The sequence below is a fragment of the Salarias fasciatus genome, chromosome 7 (assembly GCF_902148845.1).
Source record: "Salarias fasciatus chromosome 7, fSalaFa1.1, whole genome shotgun sequence".
NCBI lineage: Eukaryota > Metazoa > Chordata > Actinopteri > Blenniiformes > Blenniidae > Salarias > Salarias fasciatus.
Window position 1 is genome coordinate 28523925 of NC_043751.1, and position 24917 is coordinate 28548841.

A 24917-nucleotide genomic window follows, 5' to 3' on the forward strand; every position below is an offset into this window, starting at 1 on the left:
TTGTCCATCTACTCATGCAAGTGCAGAAGAACTATTTCCTAAAGCTGTGCTGTGCATGCCAAGAACCTTCTCAGAAAGTTGGATTACCACGGAAGTGGAGTCACGGTGTTTTCAAAAAGTTAAACCTCGGGAGCTGGTTTCAAAAAGTTGCATTTTAGTGACTTTATGCCCCATTATCATGTTCAGAAACACCCAAAACACAATCAAAGTTTTTCGTTGTCATGTAAATGAGTCCTCAGTATTGTGTTTATGTTCGCTACTCTTAAAAACAGCCTTAAGTCCTCGAAAAAAAAAATTCAATGCTTTCTTATCAATTATCAGTTTCCTTGGTGGGCCCGTGGGCCGAATTGTAGCCTCTTATGGGCTGGCTTTGGCCCGCGGGCCTTATGTTTATCACCTTATGTTTGAGAACGGTGACTTGAGGTCAGAAAGCCTGGGTGCAGTTCCAGCGGGTGTCCGCCAGGGGGCGCCCTCGCTACTAATGAATAAGCAGAAACGGCGCTGTGTTGCTGAGTGTGTCCAGAAAGCCTCGCCGAGCAGACTTTAAACCGTCAACCTGCACCTGTCGTGCGTGTCCGCTGGCATTTATGAGTCCGGAGCGGCGCACAAAGAGGAACCGGGATGTTTTAAAGCTACTTTGAGGCCTCAGCTCCCGCCGCTGCCTCCGGAGCGGAGGGCGGAGACCGAGGAGCCGTCCGCCTCCCTGCCTGGCTCTGCCTCCGTCCGGGGAGGAGAGAGGCGGAGGGGAGGACCGCAGACCCGCCGTGGTGGTGGTGGAGGAGGAGGAGGAGGAGGAGGAGGTGGAGGGGGAGGACGTGAACACAGACCCAGCCAGAGAGGGGCGATGGCCGCCGGCAGAGGATGCGGAGAATCGGCGGATGAGTGCCGGGCCGAGGTGGAGCGGCTGACGCTGGAGCTGGCCGAGGCGAACCGGGAGAAGATCCGGGCTGCGGAGTGCGGGCTGGTGGTCCTGGAGGAGAACCAGGCGCTGAAGCTCAAGTATGTGGAGCTGGAGACCGAGCAGGAGACCCTCCGGAAGGAGCTGGAGCAGCTACAGGAGGTGAGGGGGAACACACACACTCTCACACACACACGCACTGCGGACAGGTGCGCTGGATCATCTGCATCCACCCTGTGTCTCAAACCTCAACGAGCCATCAGGGTTCAGAATCACTTCAATTCACAGCAACCGAAAGTCCTCCAACTGCAGGGTGTGTGTGGTGCACTGTGCATGAGTAAGTTGTCATTTCAGTGATGCATGTGTGATGTTTAGGATTCTGCAGGAAAACAATGAGAGTCCAGAAGAATGCATTGTTTTAAGGTTCCTGCCCTGCAGAGGAAAGTCGTTCTGTCAGGAAACCACAGGCGGAAATCACAGGGAGGACAGTGAACACAAACCCCAACCCCCTTTTGAAAGAAGAGACAAGTGTCCTTCTCAATATATCATCCAGGTACTAAATTATTTTGGTGGCAGTGGATTGGAGAGAGAACGTGGAGAGAGTATTCTGGGATATCCTGTGTCCAGAGTTTTCATGTTTTCCTCCTGTTCTCCAAAAACATGCATTTGGATCATGCAATCTCAAAGATGAATGGATGTTTGATTTTAAACTATATAATCATAAGAGCTGGAAGCATCTGTGTGTACACAGAAAAAGATTGCCAAACATAAGGCCTGTGGACCAAAACCAGCCCGCAAGAGGCTCCAATCTGACCCAGTGAGCCACCAAGCACATGGCGAAAATCTCAAAGAACCCATTGTTTTCTAAAGAGTAATGAACACAACCCAAGACATCTGCCTCATTGCAATCAAACTAGCATATCTCAAAGTCGTGTTGTCGGGGTGGATTTGTAAATACATGCATAATGAAACAGTTATAGAACTTTATTCTTTACATTTCACTGTATTGTGCAGTGGAAGGTCTCATTAAAATTGGCTTTATGCTGAGATTATAGTCATTTTAAGTAGAAAAATAAACATTTTCATCACCTCCTCTGGACCACAACAAAAAAGAACTTTAAATTTCAAATTTAAAGGTTATTATAGCATTATTTTACCATTCTGACCCACTCAACATGAAATTGATCTCTATATGGCCCCCTGAATTAAAATTATTTTGACACTCCTGCTCTAAAACTATACAGATCAAGTCTCCAACAGCCGACTGAGTGAAAATTAGACAAAGCTTTTCAGTGTTTGTTTTATCCTTCCCTTGTTGGGAAAGGTTCACCAGTTTGCTGAGTCTCTTGATACATATAATATGCAAAGAGACACACTCACTAACATTATTTCACTACAACCACAATCTTTAAATAACATACAACGATGCTGTGTGTTTAAAGCACACTTAAAAGTTCTTCGAATGCAGCCACATACTCCTGAGCACTGTCTGAACACAGGCCTTGGCTCTATCATCCTGTGCTGAGGGATGCTTGAATAATGAATGCAGGGCGTGCTTATACATCCACTCATTAATGCACACATGTAGCAACAAGAGGAGGATGCTGACGGAGCCTCGCAGCTCAAGGTCGCTTTTGGAGCCGCTGGAGCCCAGAGGCCAGGCGGAGGCGCAGCTGAAGGCTGGTTTACGGGGGGGTTCACAATTTTAGCTGACAACTTATGAAACCTATTCTTTATTTATAAGGTGCCATCCTTAATCATAGAAAATGAGAGGGGAGGAGAAGCAAGGAAGTCAAAATCTTATCAGATGCTCTGTAGATAATATTGCTGGTCCTACTGAAGTGTTTTCATTTATTTTAACCGCTCAATACTGTACAACCTTTATTGATCCTTGTCATACTAAATGGACAACACAGGACCAGTGAAGATCTAACTATCTGGCATAAGTGCTCAAAAAAAAATGAGTCACACTATTTTCGGTGTGTGAGTCATGTTGGAAATGCTCCATCTGTGGGTCTTTTCTTGTACAGTTGACTCACTAAATATAGCAAAATAAAAAAATCATGATGAGATGGCATCCCAAGCTGGTACAGTATTTCAGGCAGCACTCAACAGCTTACATTATGCATGGCTGGTTATATATTTACACTCTTGTTCTCGTGCCCTTTCATTCCACTGCTTAGCGGAACATTATGTTTTAACTCGCGTGCAGAATCTGAATGATCAGAGCGCAAAAAAAAAAACAAGTTTAAGCTGAAGAGACAGCCTAATACGGCCAGCAGCACAGCTCTGTCCGACTGATAACTCACTCCTATGGATTATCGGATCACGTCTGATGTGGGAGATGATGTCTGAGGACGTGATAAGACGGAGACGAGAAAGGAGCAGTGAGACGCTGGCTGTGTGGACGAGGAGAGCAGAGGGGAAAGGATGGGAAACGCTAATAACAAGCAACAGTCAGTGAGAGCTCTGCCAAGAAAGCATTTTTTTTTTTCACTTTTATATCAGAAAGCCTCTCTTTGATATGAAGCCATCAGAAAAGTGGGATGAAATTGCAATTACAAGAAAACCCAAGCCCATAATAGTATTTAGACATGACGATCTGGAGGAGATAGATATCACATTAAAGAGCGTCAGATAGCCAGGCTCTCGAAGTGTAATCTCATGCCAATGTACACATTACAAAAGACTGACTGACTGAATGGATTATGTTCCCGTGCACTGTGCATTCATGCTGAGGGGGAAAAAGTGAGAATATTTGGAACTGCAGATGCATTAAACAGGGGGAAAAAAAACACTCACTGATGTGACTTAAAATGAGAAGAAAAAGAGCATTGTTTTTGGGAAGAACGACTCTCAAAGCTCAACATTATCATCACATTCTAAAGTATTAATGACACTCCGTTAAATTATCCCATATCGTCTGTTAACCGAATATCATGCAGCCCGTGTAAAATTTATTTACAGACAAGTGCTTCACATGCCATCTTCCAATGATGATTAATGGAATGTAGGCTTTAACTTTTCCAGTTTCCAGGCCGTCATTGTTGTTATTGTTGATCTACTCATGCATGTACGGAAGAGCTATATTTACTGAGGCCAAGGTGCACATGCACAGTAGAAGCGTTTCAGAAAAGCTGTGTTTTCCTCTGTTTACATGGAGTTGGAGTTGTACTGTTCTCAAAAAGTTGTGTTTTCACTGGCTTTGAGCACTGTTGTCATGTAAACAGACAAAAACCATGTTTCAGGCGCCTCAGTTGTTTTACAGTAGCAGGAAGGTGTGCAGCGTGACTGACGGCTTTGAGGTAATAGTATCAATTTCACCCTAAGTAAAAGCCAAACAAATAAACTACTTTACTGACGTGTTTTTTCCATTCTGCAACCCTAAAAACTGCCCCAGAAAATCATACCCTTGGTATCAGTACTTGTTCCTTTAGATCGCTTTACAAATGACTGCATGATCACAGAGAAAGAAACAGTATTTTTTCCCCCAGATGTAGCTGGCTACATTTTTAAAACTGGAAAATCGTGACTGCTGTCGGCTTATTGACGATCCAGCAATAATTCATAAATGTTCACGGCTGTAGATCAGTGCAGACGAGCTAACATTTTCCTCATCTACATCTGTGAGCTGTTTCTGTCTCTGTCCTTTGTCTTCACTCGAATAACTGTCTTCGTCTCTGCACCCTCGCCTGACGGGGAAACATTTTGAATACGTGATGTTACTTCTGTGAGGTCAATACACACACACACACACACACACACACACACACACACACACACACACACACACACACACCCTCTGGTTCCTATCTGCCTGTCCTACACGTCTGTGCTCATGAGAACGGATGAGACCGAGTCCAAACCTGCCACCACAATAACATCACTGCTGCTCTGTCTGTACTCGGAGGTGTTTTTATAGAAGGGCAGGAGGCGGCAGATGGAAACTGGAATTGCTTCTGCGACCGAATGGATTCTCCGTTGACTCCTTTAGTGAAAGAAGAGTGAAAATTCAATAAGAAATTGCACCATCCCTCTTTGTTGTGTGAGAGTAAATTAGATTTAGTATTTCATTCAGTGAGATGAACTGATGACCTGTAAGCTGCATCTCACCCACTGTAAGCTGGATCCCGTCCCCCATGACCCTGTGCTGGATGGAGCAGATTGGAGATGGATGATTGGAGGAATGAAGTTCATCCATTCAGATACTGTAGTTTCTACAGTCACTACATGCACAGCAAAGCGGAGCTGCGATTGAAGCTGGACTAAGCTGTTCAGTTGTACCGTTGCCTTTGTCCCTGTGCACCTGCATGTCGGTGTAACGGATACATTCTTCTGCAGCCACAAGCTCTAAGTTTGTCAGTTTTGGGCCGTTTCGGAATCATTCTGCGATGTTACGTCACATAAATATAATAAAGTGAAGCGGCAGGATGTGCGTCGCTGTAGACTTCCAAGAACAAACTCCACCAGGTTTTGTTTGCAGTCAGCAGACTTCTTCTGTTTGGACTCTTGTTTACTTTCTTACTTGCTGTGTGGTTTCCAGTATATGCTTGATATTCGATCAGTCATCTGTGTTTGTTCATCAGACTTTAAAATGTTGATGACAGTCTAGCTACCGTGCATACATTTACATTAAAAGTCAAATTTTAGCAATCATTTGTCCTTTTTTTCAGGTCTGTAAAGACAGTATCGACCTCTGTGGTCGTTTTAAGTTGAGCTTTCATACATACAGGTGTGGATACTGTATGTAGCCTCAGCGACCGTGATTGCAGGTGTATTGATGTACAGACCAGCTATATTTGCCTGTCCTGTGTCTGCACATATGTCCTATTTGCTGTGGGACTTTGCTTCATGTCCAAATTTCGGCTGATTGAGAGAAAATGACAAGAACACAGCTTGTAAACGCACATCACCAAATAAACAGAAGCAAATTTATGCACGACAGCGTGACTCAGCTGCTGTAACACAAGGCTAATCTGGCCTTCCTAGAGAAAACCTTCTGCATCTTTATCTGTTTATATTTATTGAAAGCCACAACAGAATAACAGACGGTCACAGTGACACGAGACCAACAGCCTTCAGGCTAATACGGCACATAAAAGCTGTCTTAAGGATCCTACAGTATTTTGTTTGAAGCAGTCATCACATAAGGGTTTTTTTTTTTAATAAGTTGTTTTTCTTCAGAAGCATCTGCATGGATTTCTTTGCTGTTTGCTGGGCCCAAACAGGAAGAAGATGCTCCGGGCATGTTTTGGTGCTGAAAGCACAAAGTGTTTTCTTCTTGCCCCGTCCCGCCCTCTCCTCTGCGATGAATTCCCTCTTTGCCTCTCTGTCTCCCTCCTCATCCTCCTCTCTGCCTCACGGTCCAATCACACTCTCATTCCTTGGATCGCCGCGTGTCTCAGTGTGTGTGTGTGTGTGTGTGTGTACTGCAAGTCTCTGGATAGATGCCGGAGTGGTGACGGCGACACGGCTACCCTGTGCTTCTGGCTTGTTAGTGCTGTCTCCGGGCAGATCATCCTTGGATTGGCCACATTGAGGTGCCATTGCTGCAGAGCAGCCCTATGGTCTGAGAAGTGTGTTTATGTAACTTTCTAGTGATTTTCTTTCATCACGTTGCCAACAACACTGGAATTCGTCCTCAAGACGCCGTGGTACAGACGCTGGAGTTGCCTCCTCTGTCATTTGACTTTTACCTGAGGACCATCCTGTTCCTTCTGTTTGGATTGTAGCCAGTCATCTCCAGAGATGTGTGGAGATGAACTTAGTCTTTTTCAGCCACTGTAGTGTCTGAGCTCATCTCGTGGTTCTTTGGAACAACAGACCTTCAGAAGAATTGGCATTTGTGATAGGCTGGGAGCAAGTAGTTCACAGGTCAGTTCTGTTCCGAAGGCTTTAGGCTGAGGAAAATGCCAGCTGAGATCTGCGTCAGACTTCACATTTAATACCAAAAAGAGGGAAGATTCAGTCATGTTTCATCATGTCAGCATGATCTTTTTCTCTAACAGAAAGTCATGCCAACGGTTTGTACAATGCATAATTTTTGTCTGCAAGGCCTTTGCAAAAGGAAAAGTTGAAGATGGTGTTGAGTTTGAGTTCCCTGCAGTGGGAGTCTGCTGGTCTTCATGTTTTTTTCATGAGTGATCTTTCATGGAGATCTTGTGATTCCTGGAACAGGAGCAGTGACTTCCTGGATGCATCCAATGAATCTGAATAAAAGTAATGAGTTTTATTTTGAATTTAGTTTAAAGCTCCAGTTCAAAAGTGTCCCGAGTTTGATTCTAGTTGAACACTTCACTCGTCAAATTGTCAATAATCAGTTACTGAGATAAAACATGTCAAGTGTAAGTGTACAGAACCTAAATACAGATGGAAGAAAAACTACATATTCATTCTAAAACTGCATTAATATGAATGTCAAAAATGAATCAAATGAGCAACAAAGAACATTTGCAGGGATTTTAAAAAGAACAGAGTTATATTGGAATCTGGACAACAAGCTGGAACAAACCAACAGACTCAGATCTAAGCTGAGTTTATGCAATTGTGAATTTGGAGATTTACCATTTGGGAAAATCCCATGACAGAGCAACAAGACAGCAGACAGGAGAGGAAAGGTAGTGGACACACACCAGCTGCCGCAAAAACTGGACTAATTCAAATCGATATATAACATTGATTATTATAATACCAACATGCACAGGATGCAGACAGTAGGTACAGAGGCTGACTGAATTTGGTACATTATGTTTTCATGCGCTTTTGTGATCAAGTTCTGCAGATTGAAATGAGAACTTGAAATATAAAAGACACATCTAATGATTGATTTTCAAGAAATGGATGATTGAGTCATCTCAAAATAGATTTGATTTTAATGTATTGCCAACCAGGATTTTTCACCTCGGCCTCAGGACAGAAAAAAAACAGTAAAACAAAATCCTGCTTCAAAAAGGCTGCTGACACATGATGGAAAACCTATGTGGAAACTAAAGGAAGAACTGGGACTATAGAAAGAACTACAGATACATTTGTGAAACTTGTGACGGGACATGCTGTTCCTCCTGAACCTTCAGTGTCCTGCGGCACAGAGCCCAACAGTGTTAATGTATCAGTGATGAAACATCACCTTTTAGGAGGTGATTAACATTTCACTCTGCAGCTGGATGAGAAAAGTTGCTGACACGACTCCAGAGCATCAGAGTTAAGCAGAAGACTCGACCCTCCTCTGTGCGTCGGGCTAATTATTATTCAGAAAGTCAGACCGTTGGGGATTCACAGAAATCTAATTACTAATTAACATTTCTCCACTTATCTAAAACTCTCGGTGTGTTTGGAACAGTTGAAGAAGAGAGAGCAGCTGCGGTTGTAAATTTATCTGTCTTTTCAGGAGAGAAAGGATAGTTTTTGCCCCCTCTCCTTTGTTTTTTCTCCTTTTACATTAGGAGGGTCGTAAACATGGATGGAAGGGCTGAATCGGTGCTTCCTGAGATGGCGTTATTCCCCTCCTTCAACTACCCTCACCCCAACATGCCCCCTCCTCATCTCCTGTTACCCCTCCCCCTCCCCCTCCCCTTCCCACAATCCCCTACGGTCCCTCCCGGAGTGAAGGTGGAATTATGCATCGATTTCTGCTTTGTGTGTCGAAAAGTCTGAACCGTGATGCTGGGTGGATGTTGGTCAAACACACCTGATGCCCCCCCACCACCACCCCCTCCCCCACCCCCACCCCCTCCTCCCCATCTATCACATCCTGTTATCAGATTGATCAGCTGTCGAATCAGTCACGTACGGAGCTGCTATCAACGCGAGGCGCCGTGGAAACAGCTACTCATCTTCATTTCAGTCACATTTAAGTTTTCATGTGCTGCGCTGCTGTTTTCAGGAAGGGGAGGTCTGTTGATGTGATGGTCCAATAAATCATGGCTGACCTCTGACCTCAGCAACAGGAACATGGATGCTGTTGAGCATGTAGATAAGGACCTGTCTGCCCTTGTGTTCAGGATTTTATGTGGAGGGAGGTTTTTGGGTGAGCACCTAAAGGGAAGGTCGCCTCTTTGTGTTTGAGTCAGAACATTTTTAGTGCGTGCGTGCGTGCGTGCGTGCGTGTGTGTGTGTGTGTGTGTGTGTGTGTGTGTGTGTGTGTGTGTGTGTGTGTGTGTGTGGCTTCTGTCTCTCTAGCGATGTTGTGATTGTGTCTGCAGGCTGTAGGGGCAGCGATGGCCGACCCAGGCCCATCTGCCGAGTGTCTTTGTTGTTTCAGGTTTTTATGGCCGTGTTGACCTAATGGAGAGGAAGTGCGGCCGTCAGCAGAACGCCGCGCAGGATACAGCATCATTTACTTCACTTGTTTTCAATCTGACCTATATTTTCTTTTGTCCTTGGCTTTTTTGAAATCTCACGATCTTCACATGAAGGGAAAATAGCTGGGATGAATCTGCAGAGACCGTCTAGGATTGTATAAACTCTGTGGTGGGGTTTTTTTTCTTCTTTTTCCTTTTTTTTTTTTTTTTTTTTTTTAGAAAGCCTCCTTTTTGCTGCAGTGAAATATAGTAAGAAGGAACAGGACTCCCCTGCCTGCGGGCTGCTGTATTGATTAGTCGTCTACTTTAGCTGTGTCGGCTGCAAACTCTGAAAGCAAAGCGGAAAATCAGCCTGTCCTTGCACGAAAAAAACTTTTGCATTCATATGCTACATGTATTCCTTGTTTGTATGATGACTTTTAAATGCATTCCTATTATTTGATTTTGTCAAATCAGATCTGAAAACATCACTGACTCCAGTGATTTTTTTTTTTTTTTTTTTTTGGGTCTAGACAGAGCAATTTAGTTTCTTCTCCTGCAGAGTCGTGTTCACTTCTTATCTTCTTGGACTGCCCGGGAAAAGGAAGTCTCCTATCTCGGTGACCAGAGGCCATTATGTCCAGCACAGTGAGCTCGGGAGCGAGCATGATCCCGCCTGTCGTCTCCCTCGTCACCATCACACACACACACGCGCACACACACACAGGCATGTGGGAGCACAAAACACGCACTCACGATTGGCGTGTGACACACAGAACGGGGTCAGAGATCTGTCTGTTGGAGGGGTTATCGGGTTAGACACATAAATCATCTCCTAGTTAACCTGTTTAATTACTGCACTCCCCATCGCAGCACTTTCTGTTTGAAAGTAGGTCATGAAAATGAAGGAGCAGAGACTAAAGACATTCAGTGGGTCTGTTAAGGTTTTACTTTTTAAAAAGAAGTCTTATGAAAGACGAAATTGGAGTATCTGGAACAAATTTGACCGAAGTGCCACACACGTTTGTTGATTCATTAGTTTTAAGTGTTTATTATTTATTTTCTATATTCACTGAATTGTTGCTAATTTTGATCTTTGATTTTCATATAATATGTGAACTATGGACCTATAGCAGATCCCAGTAAGCCATATAAAATGTTACATCATTGTATTATCCTTATAGTTATTATCCTTATATCACTTATCCCTCCAATAACCTTTATTCCCGCTCTTTGTCATTACCTATATTGCAGTTCTCTATTGTGTGTTTTCACATCACTCATTTTATGATCTGTTTTTTTTTTACCTTTTTTAATCTGTGATAAAGTTAATAAAAATACCAAGTACATAAATGACACATAAAGGTAAATCCGCTGTTTATTTTATCAGTGTAACGACTCAGTTTTAAAATCCTTGCATCTACGGCCAATTTATAGTCTGTAAATAATGTCAACAGTTTTGAACTGTGTTAGGAAGCTGGAACACCGTCAGAAAACCCACTAATGCAGAGGGAGAACATGCAAAACAAATTTAGAAAGGCTCAGAATCGAACAGGAAATATTCTTCCTGTGATATAGAAGACAACATGTCCAAAAGCATAAAGGGGCCAAGAATAGTCATTTTGAGATAAAGTAAAGAACTTCAGGTGTTTGACTGTATGGCTTTGTTTACACGACAACGTTTCAAGTAAAAATGCATTTCTCTCACTGTCCCTTGCTGATGTTGTGTCTCTATTAACCTGCTTCTACAGCAGCCTGAAGGGATTCGGGCGGTTCTGCGGCGCTGCTGCGGAGGCTCTGATGTGGCTGCACTAAAGCTCTGAGTCACCCAGAGGCCCCGTGTGTCAATACCAGCGGGGTCGGGGTGGCTCGCTGGCCTCTCCATTGTACTCTGTGTTTGTCTGGCGTCATCGGCGGGAGACCCACTGCGGAGAACGGAGACTGTTTTATCGGAGGGATCTGCTCTGTCTCTCTCCCTCGTGCCTCTGGCGGACCGTCTGGGTGTGTCTACTGGCACTAATGCAGAATATCAATCAGCCCGAGCATCTCCAGACACCCTGTGTGTCTTTTTATTCCTCCACACTATCTCCGCGAGCCTCGGCTCATTTCTCCTGCTCCCTTCACTTTTTTAAGTGTTGTTTTTATTGATTTACCTTTTTTTTTCTTTTTTTTTTTTCTTAATCTTCCTTCTTCCACCATGTGGCTAAAGAAGACATAAAGAGCTGTAGGAGGGAGGGAGGGAGGGAGGGAGGTGAAGTGTAGCGCCAAGAAGACAGAGTGGGTCGATCCCACATTACGGCTGTAATTCTTCTTCACTGTGAAAACTCACCCATCAGCACCGTGGAGACTCAGCCCTGAGGGCTCATGATGGAAATGCTCCTTTGTTCCATTCTGGACCAAATATGATGAGAAAGCACCTAAAAAAAAAAATTGGAAAAAATTTATGAAGTATTGAGAGTGTGCACAAGACCAAAGAGAACATGCAAACTCCACACAGAGAAGGCTGCCGTTTGCCACTAAGGTTGAATCAGGACTGACGGCCACATTTAAGGTTCTTAAAAATATTTTTAACCATTAATAGCTACTCCAATGGAGTCCCAGAACACACAAGAACTAATTACATCATTATTTGTTTGTTACAGGTAAAGATTGATTGATAGTTCAATTATCTCTCTGGATGATTTATACAATTAATTGACAGGTTCATTAACCTCAACTTGGTTTTTGACTCAGATTCATTATGATTAAAGAACAAGCCAGTGGATGCATATATGTATATTTTTCTACATTTTTGAGATATTTTTTTATGTTATTTAGTTAAATCTTTCTTTCCAGCTGTTCCATTTTCATGGCTATTCCTGTTGTAAAGCCTCTGCTCCTCTTTCACTTTGTTTTTTTTTTTTTTTTATCTATTACATCAGCCTGCTGGCTCTGGCGCTCTATTCAAGTGAATGGCAGGAGTCGGACGTGAATGCCAGTGAAGTGGATGTCTGAGTGTGCCTGTAGCCGTGTGTATTTTTGAACATGAATTAGTGTGGTAGAACGGCTGGAAGGTTGAGCCGTGTGTTTTTGTGCTTGGCTAGCTCATGATCTCCTGCAGGGCACATTACCAAGCAAAGAGAGTGACACAGTTGCAGCTGGTACAGTCTGTGCAGTTTGCTCGTGCATCAGTGGCTCTCACTGGCTACAGCTTCTTATTTAATGTCACAAATTCCTGTTTGTTCACCTTGCAGAGAAATCATTTGCCTTAAAAGCATTTGCATTAACAATTAACTATCCCCTGTTTAAAAATACTTTGGTTTGAGCTCAGATTGAGCCGAAATGATCGTAAAAACCTACTCATTTGGGATCTGGGAGACAAATCTTCCTCACAGCTGCATCTTCACCAGTTCACTGTCCGCTCAGCACGGCACAGACTGAGCACACAAAAGTGATAGGCATTCTGGGAAATAATCCAAACACCTTTCTTATCGCCAGCAGTCTTGCGCCAAGTTGAATCACTTGAACAAGCAGCCTCTTTTGAACCAAACACAGTGTGTCCGCTGGCAGACCTCTCAGCGTCACCCAGCATGTCTTCTGCACATTGAGTCAGCGAGCGAGCGGCAGATGTGACACCACTGTGGATTTCCTGCAAATCGCAGGGATTTTCCACTCTGAAGTGGCATTAAAGCCTTTTTTCTGCTATTATTTTTTATTATAATGCCAAAGTGTCGGCATAATAGCATATTGTTATCGGAGGGATAATAGGCTTCGGAGCACTAAAAGCCAGTTCAGGAAGAAGCACCAGAAAGGAGGGCAAATCCTCCCGTTCTGCTATCCATAAAGCACTCATGTCATGCTACCTCACTGTTTATGTGGACAGTAATTCATGAATAGAGGAACGACTGAGGTCCCAGTGAGGGAAATTAAACTAAACGACTTAAATGGTGCAGTGGAGCATGCCGGGCCACTCAGTGGCAGAATAATAAAGTAAACACGTCCCTGCTGATTCAGTGGAGGACGTCTGGTGGCCCAGAGCACATTAACGCACACAAAGGAACATTAGCACTGTGAAATTTTCATTTTAGATGTGTGTGTGTGTATGCATTGACATATTGAAAATAGTTTGGGGTGAACTTTCAGAATGTGGTTACTTTAGGCATGCAACTATTTTAATAATCACTCGATCAATTTTCCGATTAATCAAACAATAAAAAAATAAAAACAAACATATCTGTAATTTCTCTCTCTATACTTATTTGCTGTCAGTCCAGATTTTCTACGTTTGAATAAAGGAAAAGATTGCTCCTTGAATATTCTGTTAATATGCTCACTGGTTGCTGAGGAGAAATCATTGATTAATCACGTGACAGCAGTTTGATTGTCGGCTCTTTCAGAGTGATTACACACAATTTAATCGGTAACATCAGGCTGCTGGTTTGGGAGACTTGATTTTGGACAGATTATGATGCTTCAAACCTGCAGGGCATCAAGTGCGTCTCGCGCTCCGCTCGTGTGGCGCGCACCGCGCACGCTCGGGACCGTGCGCCCTGCCGAGCCGAAGGTAAAAGTTTTGGACGACCATGAGGGCAGTTCTTCAGACCAGTGTCTTCACGCAGGTTGTCAGAAAATTAAAGAATTAATTTCTTACCACCAACGTGGTTAAGTTAACATTATAAGCTCTGCTTAGGAGGATTAGACTAGAAGAAAAAAGTGTCTTCGCGGTCTGCGCGCACACATACACACACACACAGTCATTAGCATTAGACAGCAGTGTTACGTTTCCTCACTTTAAAATGGAAAAACGTCGGATATTTTCGTGGCTCCAGCTCCCTCCGCCTCGCTGTGGTGACTGACTCTGCAGGTGTGTGTTTTTAACACAGCATTCATAAAGCGCCACCTGTGACGTCACGGCGAAGCGACATAGCGTGTGACGCACAAAACACGCGACACGACGAATCGACGAATCCTTACCGGTGCTTTTAATCATAGATTTGAATCGATTTTGTCGATTTGTTGTTGCAGCTTTAGACTATTTTGTGTCTTTTGTTGTGATGTGTTTGTTTGTTTCCTCCATGTGTCTGACCCCCATTGTTGCTGGGGTGTGATTATACAGCTTCCTCTCGCTTGTGGAAATGTGCTTGTGTGTTTTTATAGATGACAGATCTCTTGACTTGGCGCTTTTCCCCGTAGCGGAGAAGAAGAGATGCACATGGGGATGTCTCTGTGTCCTTGTCAAAGGACAGCTGGAGCAACGATTCCCTCAAACCCTTCAGCATCTCCTCAGGAGATGCATTTAACTTGAACGTCAATCAAACTGCATGGCACACTCTGAATACCTGTTGGTAAACACTTATACCAAACAGGCTGTTGCTTTTATACATGAGGTCCAGCTCATGTTTCGGGCTCTGTGAATATTCATGAGGATCTTATGTTAAATATCTAACATAAGTTTTTATTTTTATTTTTACTTTTTTTTATGTAACAAATGAATACCTTGGCTCAATTTCAAACAGCTGCAACAATGCTATGGTAGAATTCTCACCTAACTAAAATCAGCCGTGAAGCTCTGAGCTTCAGTTGCACATACTGTACCTCTTCTCTCTTTTCTACTGTGTTCTAGTCCAGTGTTGTGCGCTTCCTCACAGTGTTTATGTAGCTTCCCAGCAGCAGCAGCAGCAGCAGCAGCAGCGGTCCTGCATGTCTCTCTCCATGGTTCTGAAATCCCTGTTGTGGCCGGCTGAGCCAACCATCTGGACAAAACACAATGTGGAGAGTGTGTCTCTTATCTGTGTGTATTCATAAGAGTTTTTCCTTCTTCTGATTTGACTAATAGCAGTATTTCTGGGATTGTGTAACTCATCAGATTTTTGCAGTAACAGAGACTAAAGTTCGGCGTTAAAATTTCCTCCACTTCACAATCACACATTTTTAGTATATTGATACATATGATCTGTCGTTTTCTTATTTTTTTCCTTTTTGTCACATTATAGGGTCTGACTTACTTCTATGTTTGCATAAATTGTACCAAATTGCATTCCAACTCTCTTTTTGTGCGAGCATTTTCTTTGTTTATACAACATGTGCAGAGGAGTATTGAAGTAAGGGTTTTGCATGCATTAGGCCTTATTTACATGAGAACTGTAAATGCTGGAAGCACAGTTGTTTCCATTTTGGTTTGCCTGGATTTGCATTCTGAATGCCACAATGAGACGGTTGGATTGTATTATGATCCACATTGATTGAAGTTTGTATACACACACTGATATGAATAGGAGAGCTTCGATTCAGCTGATTTTATACATGGGCCACCACGGTAACTCATTACAACTGGCTCTGTTGACTTATCTACTTTTCACCTTCCCAGCAGCGATTCGAGCGTGATGGGGTATGAATAGACAGAGCTCCTTTGTGGTTTTATCAGCAGAACGCTATTGCATATTTTTCTGTCTTAGCTTGAAATTTCAATTCCATCCATTGACCTTCGGCTAACTATTAAAATGTAGACAAACTTCTTGGGTCTGCATGCCTGACTCCTAATTAAGGAAGCAGGGTGAAGATTAATTGCTGTAGCAAGAATAGTGTAAAAATAGATTCCTACTGTATCTACACTCACAAACACAGGATCACACATGCAGATCACCCCCCTGACTCCTCATTAAGGACTGCACAAGACAGGGAAGGATTTCAGGGTGAGACACACTCCTCTCACATTGCTGCAGCATTTTTTTTTTCTTTTTTCTCCCTTTTCCTGCTCCTCCCTCTATGGCCTCGGGGATGAAACTCTATCTGCAGGGACTCTATTGTCTGGACCTTTAACCATTGAGGCACACGAGGATAAGGAGCCCCAGGACTGAATACATTATTTGGTTTTTGCAGTGCACAGATCCAAACAGACTGCCAGTGAGTGGCTGCCATTAATATCATCCTGAGGAAATGGTTTTAAACTTTAATCTTCTCTGCTGTTCTTCACGTCAGGGTGCCAATTAGGACACAGATACAGGGGGAATTATAGATCCATCATTGTAATTATACAGCACTCAGCAATGTCAGTGCTGTTTGTGTAATTAGGATGAAAGATGCCGTCCTGTCGCCGTGTTATTTTTAACCCAACAGAAGCTATACGGGGAAGCAGCAACAAGCGGGCCGGAGCACACTGTGCGTTAGCACCGGTCACGCCCATCAGTGTCATCCACTGTAACGTCCTCCTCAGAGGGAGGAGGGGCACACAGATGGAGCGAGAGCACTTGGAGAAGCATGGCTCACCTCCATAAAGGAAAGCTGCGATGAAGCCATCTGCTTCTCGTTACGCTTCCAGGAATCACCGACCCCGTGTGGATGAACAATGTCTGAATCATCTCCTGCGCGGAGGAATCTGTACGTCTTGGTAGTGTGAGGTTCTGACATGCTGGGAGGTATCTGTTCAACACAAACAGCGGGAATCATTCACTTTGTGGATGTGTTAATTGGCGTTGTTACGGAGGCCACCATGCATGTTATTGTCCCTCTACTCATACATGTGCAGAGAAACTGTTGAAATGCTTTCACTGTGTATACACACTGCTGTCGTAGTAAACTGTCTCTGATGGAGACAGCGTCCGAGCATTTTAAACAAAGTTTTGTTTTCCCTCTGTTTCCACAGAGATGGAGTCTGAGCTTTTTCTGAAAAGTTCCACCTTGAAAGCCATTTTCAAAAAGCTGTGTTTTCAGTGGCTTCGAACGGACACCCACAATGCAACGAAAGCTTTGCATTTTCACTGGAAAACATGGCGTTAGTGCATAGAAAATTTTACCAAAATAACCATGGTCGGATGATGAAATGTCAAGTATAAAGTAACCTTGAGCTTTGCTTTATGTAGCACAATTAAGACCGACAGCTGGCTTGTCTGTGATCACACCAAGACTTTCCTTTATTTAACCCACACCACATGTGAAAATGATGAAGTGGTAGCTATTAGACTGGGAACAACAGCATTGTGAAGTGTTGTCAGATTGCCAGAGGAGACCGGAGAATAGTCAAGCCCCATAACTCTCCAAATTTGTCAATTTTTCACCTCATTTCATCTGTTTCCTCCGATTTCCAGACTGTAGTCTCATACTGCAGTCTGGTTATGACAAACTGTCGGAAATTCAGTCGTTATTCAGAATAAATTCTGCATGTTTTTGCGAAACAAAAAGAAAACCTGCCCCGATCGGGGGCCCGGGATTTCCACTTTGCCCCCCGCAGGACTCAGCTGTTGCTGGAAAGACGGCTCGGACGTGGAGAACCTCTCAGCTCATTCAGTCACACTGTGCCTGGAATTAATCAGCTGTTTTGTTCCTGGGGCCGTTTCTCCCTCTCTTAATCATTCACTACAATCACTGTGCCTCCCCAGAGAGAGAGAGCGAGGGCACCGAGGGCGAGTAAAGAAGAGTCTGAAAGAGAGGGACAAATAAAAGAAGATGGAGATGAAAAGGCCTTTGAGGGAATTGGAGGAAGATTTTTTTTTTTCTTTGCATGAGTGTTTTTTTTTTTTTTTTTTTTTTTTTTTAGGCAGTATTAAGCAAGTGGACAATTTTGCAGCTGAATGACTTAATGTCCCAAATATTCAGAGACATTTTACAGTAGTGGTTATTGCTTGTGCTCATTCATATGCTAACTGGTGACATTTGTAATTCAAAAGGAATTTTCGTTTAAATGGTTCATTGCATTTGAATGAGGAAGTTGTGACTGAAGTCTTTTCCATTTTTATTCACCTGATTTACAGCGTGCAGATGAAATGTCACTTCATACTGACTGAAAGTAAATTTGTATCTATTAGTTGAATTTAGTGGAGCTCTTTGTCCATAATAATACGAGAGCGTTGACGGGCACTGGGTCGGTTATTTAAGGAGCCTTCACTGCATGTTTGCTGGTCCCTTGATGATCCTTTTGTTAAAACGGCAAGTCCAATGTAACGGCAGTAAATAAGGGTAATTGGATGGTGTTCAGATCTCGTAGTTGGCGCAGCACCACCACGGCCACGTGGCTTCAGGAGTTACCCACTAAACAATCTGACAGCAAGAATACTGTCATTATCATGCAAGGGAAAAAAAGATGTAAAGAACCTGTTTAAATAAGTCTAAAATGATCATCTCTCGCAGCTTGAATTCTCCCTCAACGTCACTGACACTGCTCCGACCACACAAAGAGACATGAAAATCAATGCCTGCACTGAATCCAGTGTTTCTCTGCCCCCAGGAGTTCCCCAAGGCTCAGAGCTCGGTCCTCTACTAGTCATCCGCCATCTGCTTTCCCGGAAAACTTGATCTTCTGTTTTACTGCTCTGTCAATGAAATTCAGCTCAACCTGTTAAGAAAGTCCGTGCCACTGCCACTTCGCTATCACATGTTTTATCAGGCTTTTAACCTGCTGCTAACAGCATCTTTGACTTTGTGTTAATTTTGCTGCTATTTAGGTTCAAACGGACAAAACCAAGAGCTCAATCACAGCATTACATTTCTAAGAATTTTTGGAAGATCTTTTATAAAGTAGATTTCTTACTAAAATAAATAGAATGCTCTCTTAAATTAACTTGCATATTAAAAATACACTAGTTTGATAGGAAGGAAAAAGCTAGCTTGCGTCTTTTCCAAATAATTGATACTTGTTCCTTATAAATGATTCATCGTGAACAGAGACGCGGTTGTTGTGATTGTGTAATGGGATTGGGAGACATGTGTGTGAATTATTAATACATCCAGTTCAGAATGCACCACTCTTTTATTATTTAGGTTATAGAGTCAATTTGGTGGAAAGGCATTGTGAAGGCGGAGTGTAATGCCCAAACATGAAGCATTGTTTACATTTTTATGTTGCAGATGTCGACCATGAGATATCGATCCGACGTTAGTGCATTGATTCTGAAGTCGCTGCTGGCAGAATATTTGTTTTGTCCTGCTGATATGTGGACAAAATGAATAAATGGCTCTTGGTATTTCTTAAACCAGAAAAGCATGTTTGGATGTGGGTGACTGTTCAGTCACCATTCATAACGCTCCATTCAGAGAAGAGAAATACAAATGCAGGGATTTTCTCCTGACTTCATGCAGTGTTAGGGGTTTTTGTGCTTTTAGAACTTGTCTGATTGGAGCAGGTGTTTGATACAATGCTTGGTGGGGGTTTTTTTTCTTTTTTTTTCTTCTGTTGATAGCTGCTTTCATTTCCTCAATCAAGCCTCAGCTCCTTTATCGTGACCAGTCAGCTTTCAGTGCTGTGAAAACCTGTGTCAGGAAAATGGGAACACTGTGTCTATTGATCACAGTGAAACATCACCCACATGGGCCGACAGGAGGTATCCTTCAGGGGCAGCCCCTGCAGGCGTGCTGTCTGTGGTCAGCAGCAGGAACACGCAACGCCGCCATGACTGTGAACATCAGATTCTCATGGCGGTGGCTGTAAATCCCCCGCATGGATTAGGATGTTGATGCTTGATGACAGGATTTGGATCAGTGTCAGTATAATTTTGAATTTCTAAAAAAAAAAAAAAGCCTTCCTCCCTCCCTCTGTCCTCTAAACGCTCCTGTCTGTCCTCCCACAGGCGTTCGGCCAGGCCTACACCAACCAGCGTAAGGTGGCGGAGGACGGGGAGACCAATGAGGAGACGCTGCTGCAGGAGTCGGCCTCCAAGGAGGCCTACTACATGGGCCGGCTGCTGGAGCTGCAGACCGAGGTGACGCTGAGCCGCTCGGTGGCGTCCAACGCCCAGGCAGAGAATGAGAGGCTCAACGCTCTGGTGCAGGAGCTTCGAGAGGTGAGAATGTGGAACTGTTAGACGAGGAAAGCACATGGTGTTCACAACAAAACAGCTTTACTGCACAAACATAGCTTCTCTATATATTATTTATCATGTGTTTATCTTCTATGCGACACCTAACTGTAGTATATTGCATAAGCATTCCATTGGTAGCACATTCCAAACAACATTTCATTCAGTTACATTTGTTATGAGTGCACATTTGGAATTTTATTTAAATGTAAGATATGAAAAGCTATCTGTTGAGGTGTCTAGAAATCGCATTCACAGTGTGCTCTCAATAAAATGTGCATTCAAGCACAGTCCCCGATTGATGTAATTGTTTTTTTCACACAAAAAGAACCCAGAGATCCCTTTTCTGCTGTGTCATCATTGCAGTTTCTTGGGGTTTTTTTAATCCGTCTCTCTCAATGTGTAATACATGTGATCTGATATGAAAAGTCAGAAAACGTTCATACGTAACATGAAGAAAACAGTGTATTTGTGCTTGTGTGCACATTGCACATTTATGCAAGCGTACAGTGTGTGTCTGCAGCCGCCGTGTCGGCCGGTCCCGGAGTTCGAGTCGGGGTCAGACACAGCGGCCACGACCCCATTGTGGACGCCAAATCCGGTGCTAAGCTGGGGAATAAGTGAAATGCCCTGAGCTCGGCACATGTGTTGGAGCGGAGTGAGCTCGCTCATCTACACATCCAACACTACATCCACATAGGACACACACACACACACACACACACACACACACACACACACACACACACACACACACACACACACACACACACACACACACACACACACACACACACACACTCTCTCATTCACTAAACTGTTCAGTTGTGAGGTTGCCGCTCTCTGCATGTCTTATGTGACTGAGTGTAAACAGAATTCTCTTCACGCGCTGGATCTTATTCAGGAAAGTCAATATCTAATTAGAAAGCTAATTACATGTTAATCCCAGTCAATACACTAAAGAGTCGCTCCCGTGCACAAATGTCACCTGTCTGATGGAGGCCCTTTGATAAGGTGTTTATGAAGTGCCTTCTGCCTCTCTGGGAAACCCTCATTTTCACATGTGATGCTTCATTAATGAAAGGCCGAGGCTCTCTCATGGTGAGCGGCAGGTGCCGAGGGCTCGCTGGGCGGGGCTTTATTTGGCACGGGCCCCGTCTAATCAAAAGGTTTCAACAGAATCCAAGAAAGCTTTCAGAAACACCGTCAGCACTGACAGAAATTCAAATTCTTATGGGGAATGTTTTCTTTAGCTCACGTCAGTTTAGAATCAAATTCCAACAACAATATTGTTAAGAAACATTTAAGATGAATGCAGATGACTCAACTTGGATTCATTCAGATTGATTTAAATATTTATCTTACACTTTGAAACCATATAGATTTCTGTCAAAGTTTCTCAATTTATTGGTTCTTTGGCGTTTCAGATGGTTAAAATAATTGTGATCAGCTTTTTTATTTTTTTTTATTTTATTTGACTGAGGGGAAAAATATGTTTTCTTCGGCTGTCACTTTATAGGGGCACACAATGTTTTTTTCAGAGTGAAAATTTGAAGCTCACGGTTTTATAGAAAGATCAGACCAGAGCTCTTTTTTATTCTTTTGACATAGGGGAAATTGAAATATCACAGCAGCTCCATATTGCATGAAAGATATGAAAATTTGAATATTAGAAGAAATTCAAAGAGCAAAAGCAAATTTTGTAGAAACAGTTAATGAATTGCTCACAACATAATTTCTATTTAATTCTCTGAGGTGTAATTAATTACATTTTCTACAACACCCTTAGAGGATCACAGCACATTAACAGTCTTTATAATCCATTTTTCTACATGCTTCCACTCAGCATCACCAGCAGTGCTGCTGATGACTGAAAGCGAGGCGTCGGTGCGGCCGGTGTGTTTCTATCGCTGCGCTGAGCTCCGGGTCGAAGGTTCACCTCCGACCAGCTCTGTCGGGCCTCGGTGCCAGCCTGGTGTGCCGCACTGTCCCTGACCCCAGCTGCTCTCACCCCTGATTGGCTGCCCTTTCACAGAGCCTCGCTGTCCAATAATTGGCCTGTAATCCTGTGCACTTCACACCCTGCTCAATATAATCCCCCCCACTGTAATTTTAATGGAATTAGACAACATGTTGACATGAGTTGCTCATTATATATAATTAATAACACAACAACTAAACAGCTGTTGGGCTTTCGCACGTTTGTTTTTCTCTGAAGGTTAGCAATGTTAATCATCGATTAATCTGTAAGTGTTTTCAGTGCACAGAAGCAACTCCTCTGAGATTTTTTTCAGATTCTATTTTCCCCCATTAGCTTCAAGATTACAGGAGATGCTGTCAGCCGCTGTGCACTCAGAGGATTGTATCATAACGGTCTTCGGTTTCAGTCTAGTGGCCATTTCTAAAAGTAGAGTACACACACACACACACACACACACACACACACACACACACACGCGCGCGTACCCTAACCTTAGTTGTTCTTAAAGCAATTTTACTTAATAATAGAACATTAATCCCACAAAGGATGTTTCCTCAAGGATGACGTGTCCCTACAATAGGAGTGTGTACCATAGAATCAGCTCCTCAAAACACTCACAAATACACACGCACGTACGCACGCGCGCACACACACACACAGATGCTCCCTCCTCTGTGTGTTTCCACCCACTCCTGATCTGTGGGTCAGCATTTCTGCCATATGTGGAGGGAACTGCAGGGAAGCTGCAGGCGGTTCTGCAGCAAAGAGAAATGCACACGTGCTGTAAATGTTTCATGATTCAGTATTCTCTACATTTGAGACAGTTTTCCAGTAAAATCATTGCTTCATTAAAACTCATTTCTGTTTTGCTCTTTGTTTCTCAATGGAATTTGATGTGGTTTAGGGATGTATGACTTTTTTCAAGCTGCCTTGAATGTGAAATCCTGTTTTTTTTGGTTTTTTTTTAATTAAATAACGAGATTATCATTTATATTGTCCATTGTTTTATGTGCATGTGATTTTCCGGAAGACTCGGGATATTCCCACCGCTACCGAGTAACTCCACTGTATGCAGGTTCATGGCTTGCCAACAGTTTGCCCGGTTGAGCTCATGCTGAGGTTTCTGTCACTGCACAGCAGGTTACCTGACATGATGGCCTTTTAGGGAGCCTGGGGTGCTGACTCACTGCATTTAGTCGATTAAATAGCTTCATGGACCTACCCTAGTGTTGCAAGAAGTCAAATATTAACAGTCTGGGTGAGAAATAAATCCCCAGTGTGCTGAATTGTGTCTGATGTCGTCGTCAGTCAGGTTGTATCTGTGCTGCATATGAATTTAGGATTTCTGCACATTTCTCCTTCCTGCTGAACTGTTTCCATGTGTTTGTTTCTCGGTCTGCAGAGTAACGAGATGCTGGAGCTGCAGCGGAGCAGGATGAGGGAGGAAATAAAAGAGTACAAGTTCAGAGAGACCAGGCTGCTTCAGGACTACACTGAGCTGGAGGAGGAGAACATCACCCTGCAGAAGCTGGTGTCGACGCTGAAGCAGAGCCAGGTGAGTCCGGAGACCCACACCAGTCCATGTGTTTGCCTTGATGTGATCATTTACCAGCATTAAGCAGATAATCAGCTCAATAAATTAAATTTCTTCTGAGTTCCTGCTCTTTTTGGCCCCCTCCAGGTGGAATACGAAGGCCTGAAGCATGAAATCAAGGTGCTGGAGGAGGAGACCGTCCTTCTCAACAGTCAGCTGGAAGACGCGCTACGCCTGAAGGAAATCTCCGAGAGCCAGCTGGAGGAGGCCCTGGACGCCCTGAAGACCGAGCGCGAGCAGAAGAACAACCTGCGGAAGGAGCTGGCGCACCACATCAGCCTGAGCGACAGCGTGTACGGCGCGGGGGCCCACCTGGCGCTCACCGTCACCGGCGTCGAGGGCCTCAAGTTCCCCGAGGAGACCAACGGGACCAACGGCAGCGCAGCCGTCCCCGCCGCCAACGGCAACAACGAGGACAGCAACCGGTGCAACGGCCACCTCCACTCGGGCACGGGGCTGGCCAAGATGAACGGGGACTACCGGCCGGGCCGGAAAGGGGAGGGCCTGCACCCCGTGCCCGACCTGTTCAGCGAGCTCAACCTGTCGGAGATGCAGAAGCTCAAACAGCAGCTGCTGCAGGTGGGTAGTTGGATCGCCACAACACACGTCCGGCACCATCGCCAGGGTTAGACGTTTTCTTTATTCAAGTCAGTTAGCGCTCATTTTCAAGGACGCCGGCTGTAGCACGTCTGCTGCTGCGGCTACAGATAACAATATGCTGCCGAGGACGTCGAAACCAGCAGCACAGCAGATGAGGAGGCAGCCGTATTGATTCTCCATCCCACAGTGTGTTTCAGTTTTTAGTATAAAACCTGATGAGGTTTGAAACTAGAACCAATGACAGATGAAAGAAAGAAAGATAAGAAAAAAGTGATAAATGACTCAAATAACTGATTTTAATGGGAATGTAATGTAATATTCTCTATGAGGTGGATTTTCTCAGGATAAACTCTTTAGATTCTCCACACGTCTCAAGGCGTCCAGCTTGATTGATCTCATTCACCAGGTTTTCACTTCTAAAGATGCAAACAGCTCCAATTTTGCCCTTTGTTTCTATGAAGCCATATTCCTCTCTTTTTCCTTTTAACCGATTCATCTTTGTCTTGCCGCCACTTTTGAATAGAAATTTTTTAAATCTGTATTTGACTAAATGACACATTATCATCTACCATCCTAAAACATGCTTTTGAGGTCAATTGGTGACTCTAAATTGCTTGTAGGTGTGAATTTAAGTGTGTTTTCCTCCCTTCCTCCCTGCCGCCATAGCCAGCAGGCAGCGACTCCACCACCCTGCGTTGGATGAAGCGATACAGAAGACGGATGGATGCGCTATCATACATACTGCACGCTCCACTGAAATTTAAGATTAACAGTGTTTCAACAGGGACACATCCGACAT

The 24917-nt window shown here is 43.8% G+C and overlaps 1 protein-coding gene across 1 annotated transcript in view; it reads left to right on the top strand.

Annotated features, from left to right (window-relative positions):
* The first annotated feature begins 819 nt into the window (after nt 1-819).
* Nucleotides 820-24917, top strand: part of LOC115391318 (protein bicaudal D homolog 1-like) — a 29480-nt gene continuing 5382 nt past the window's right edge. The window contains exons 1-4 of the mRNA XM_030095486.1: nt 820-1060; nt 19716-19928; nt 23327-23479; nt 23606-24097. Coding sequence (XP_029951346.1) covers nt 845-1060; nt 19716-19928; nt 23327-23479; nt 23606-24097 — 1074 coding nt within the window. The 5' untranslated portion in view covers nt 820-844. The remainder of the gene's footprint in view (nt 1061-19715; nt 19929-23326; nt 23480-23605; nt 24098-24917) is intronic.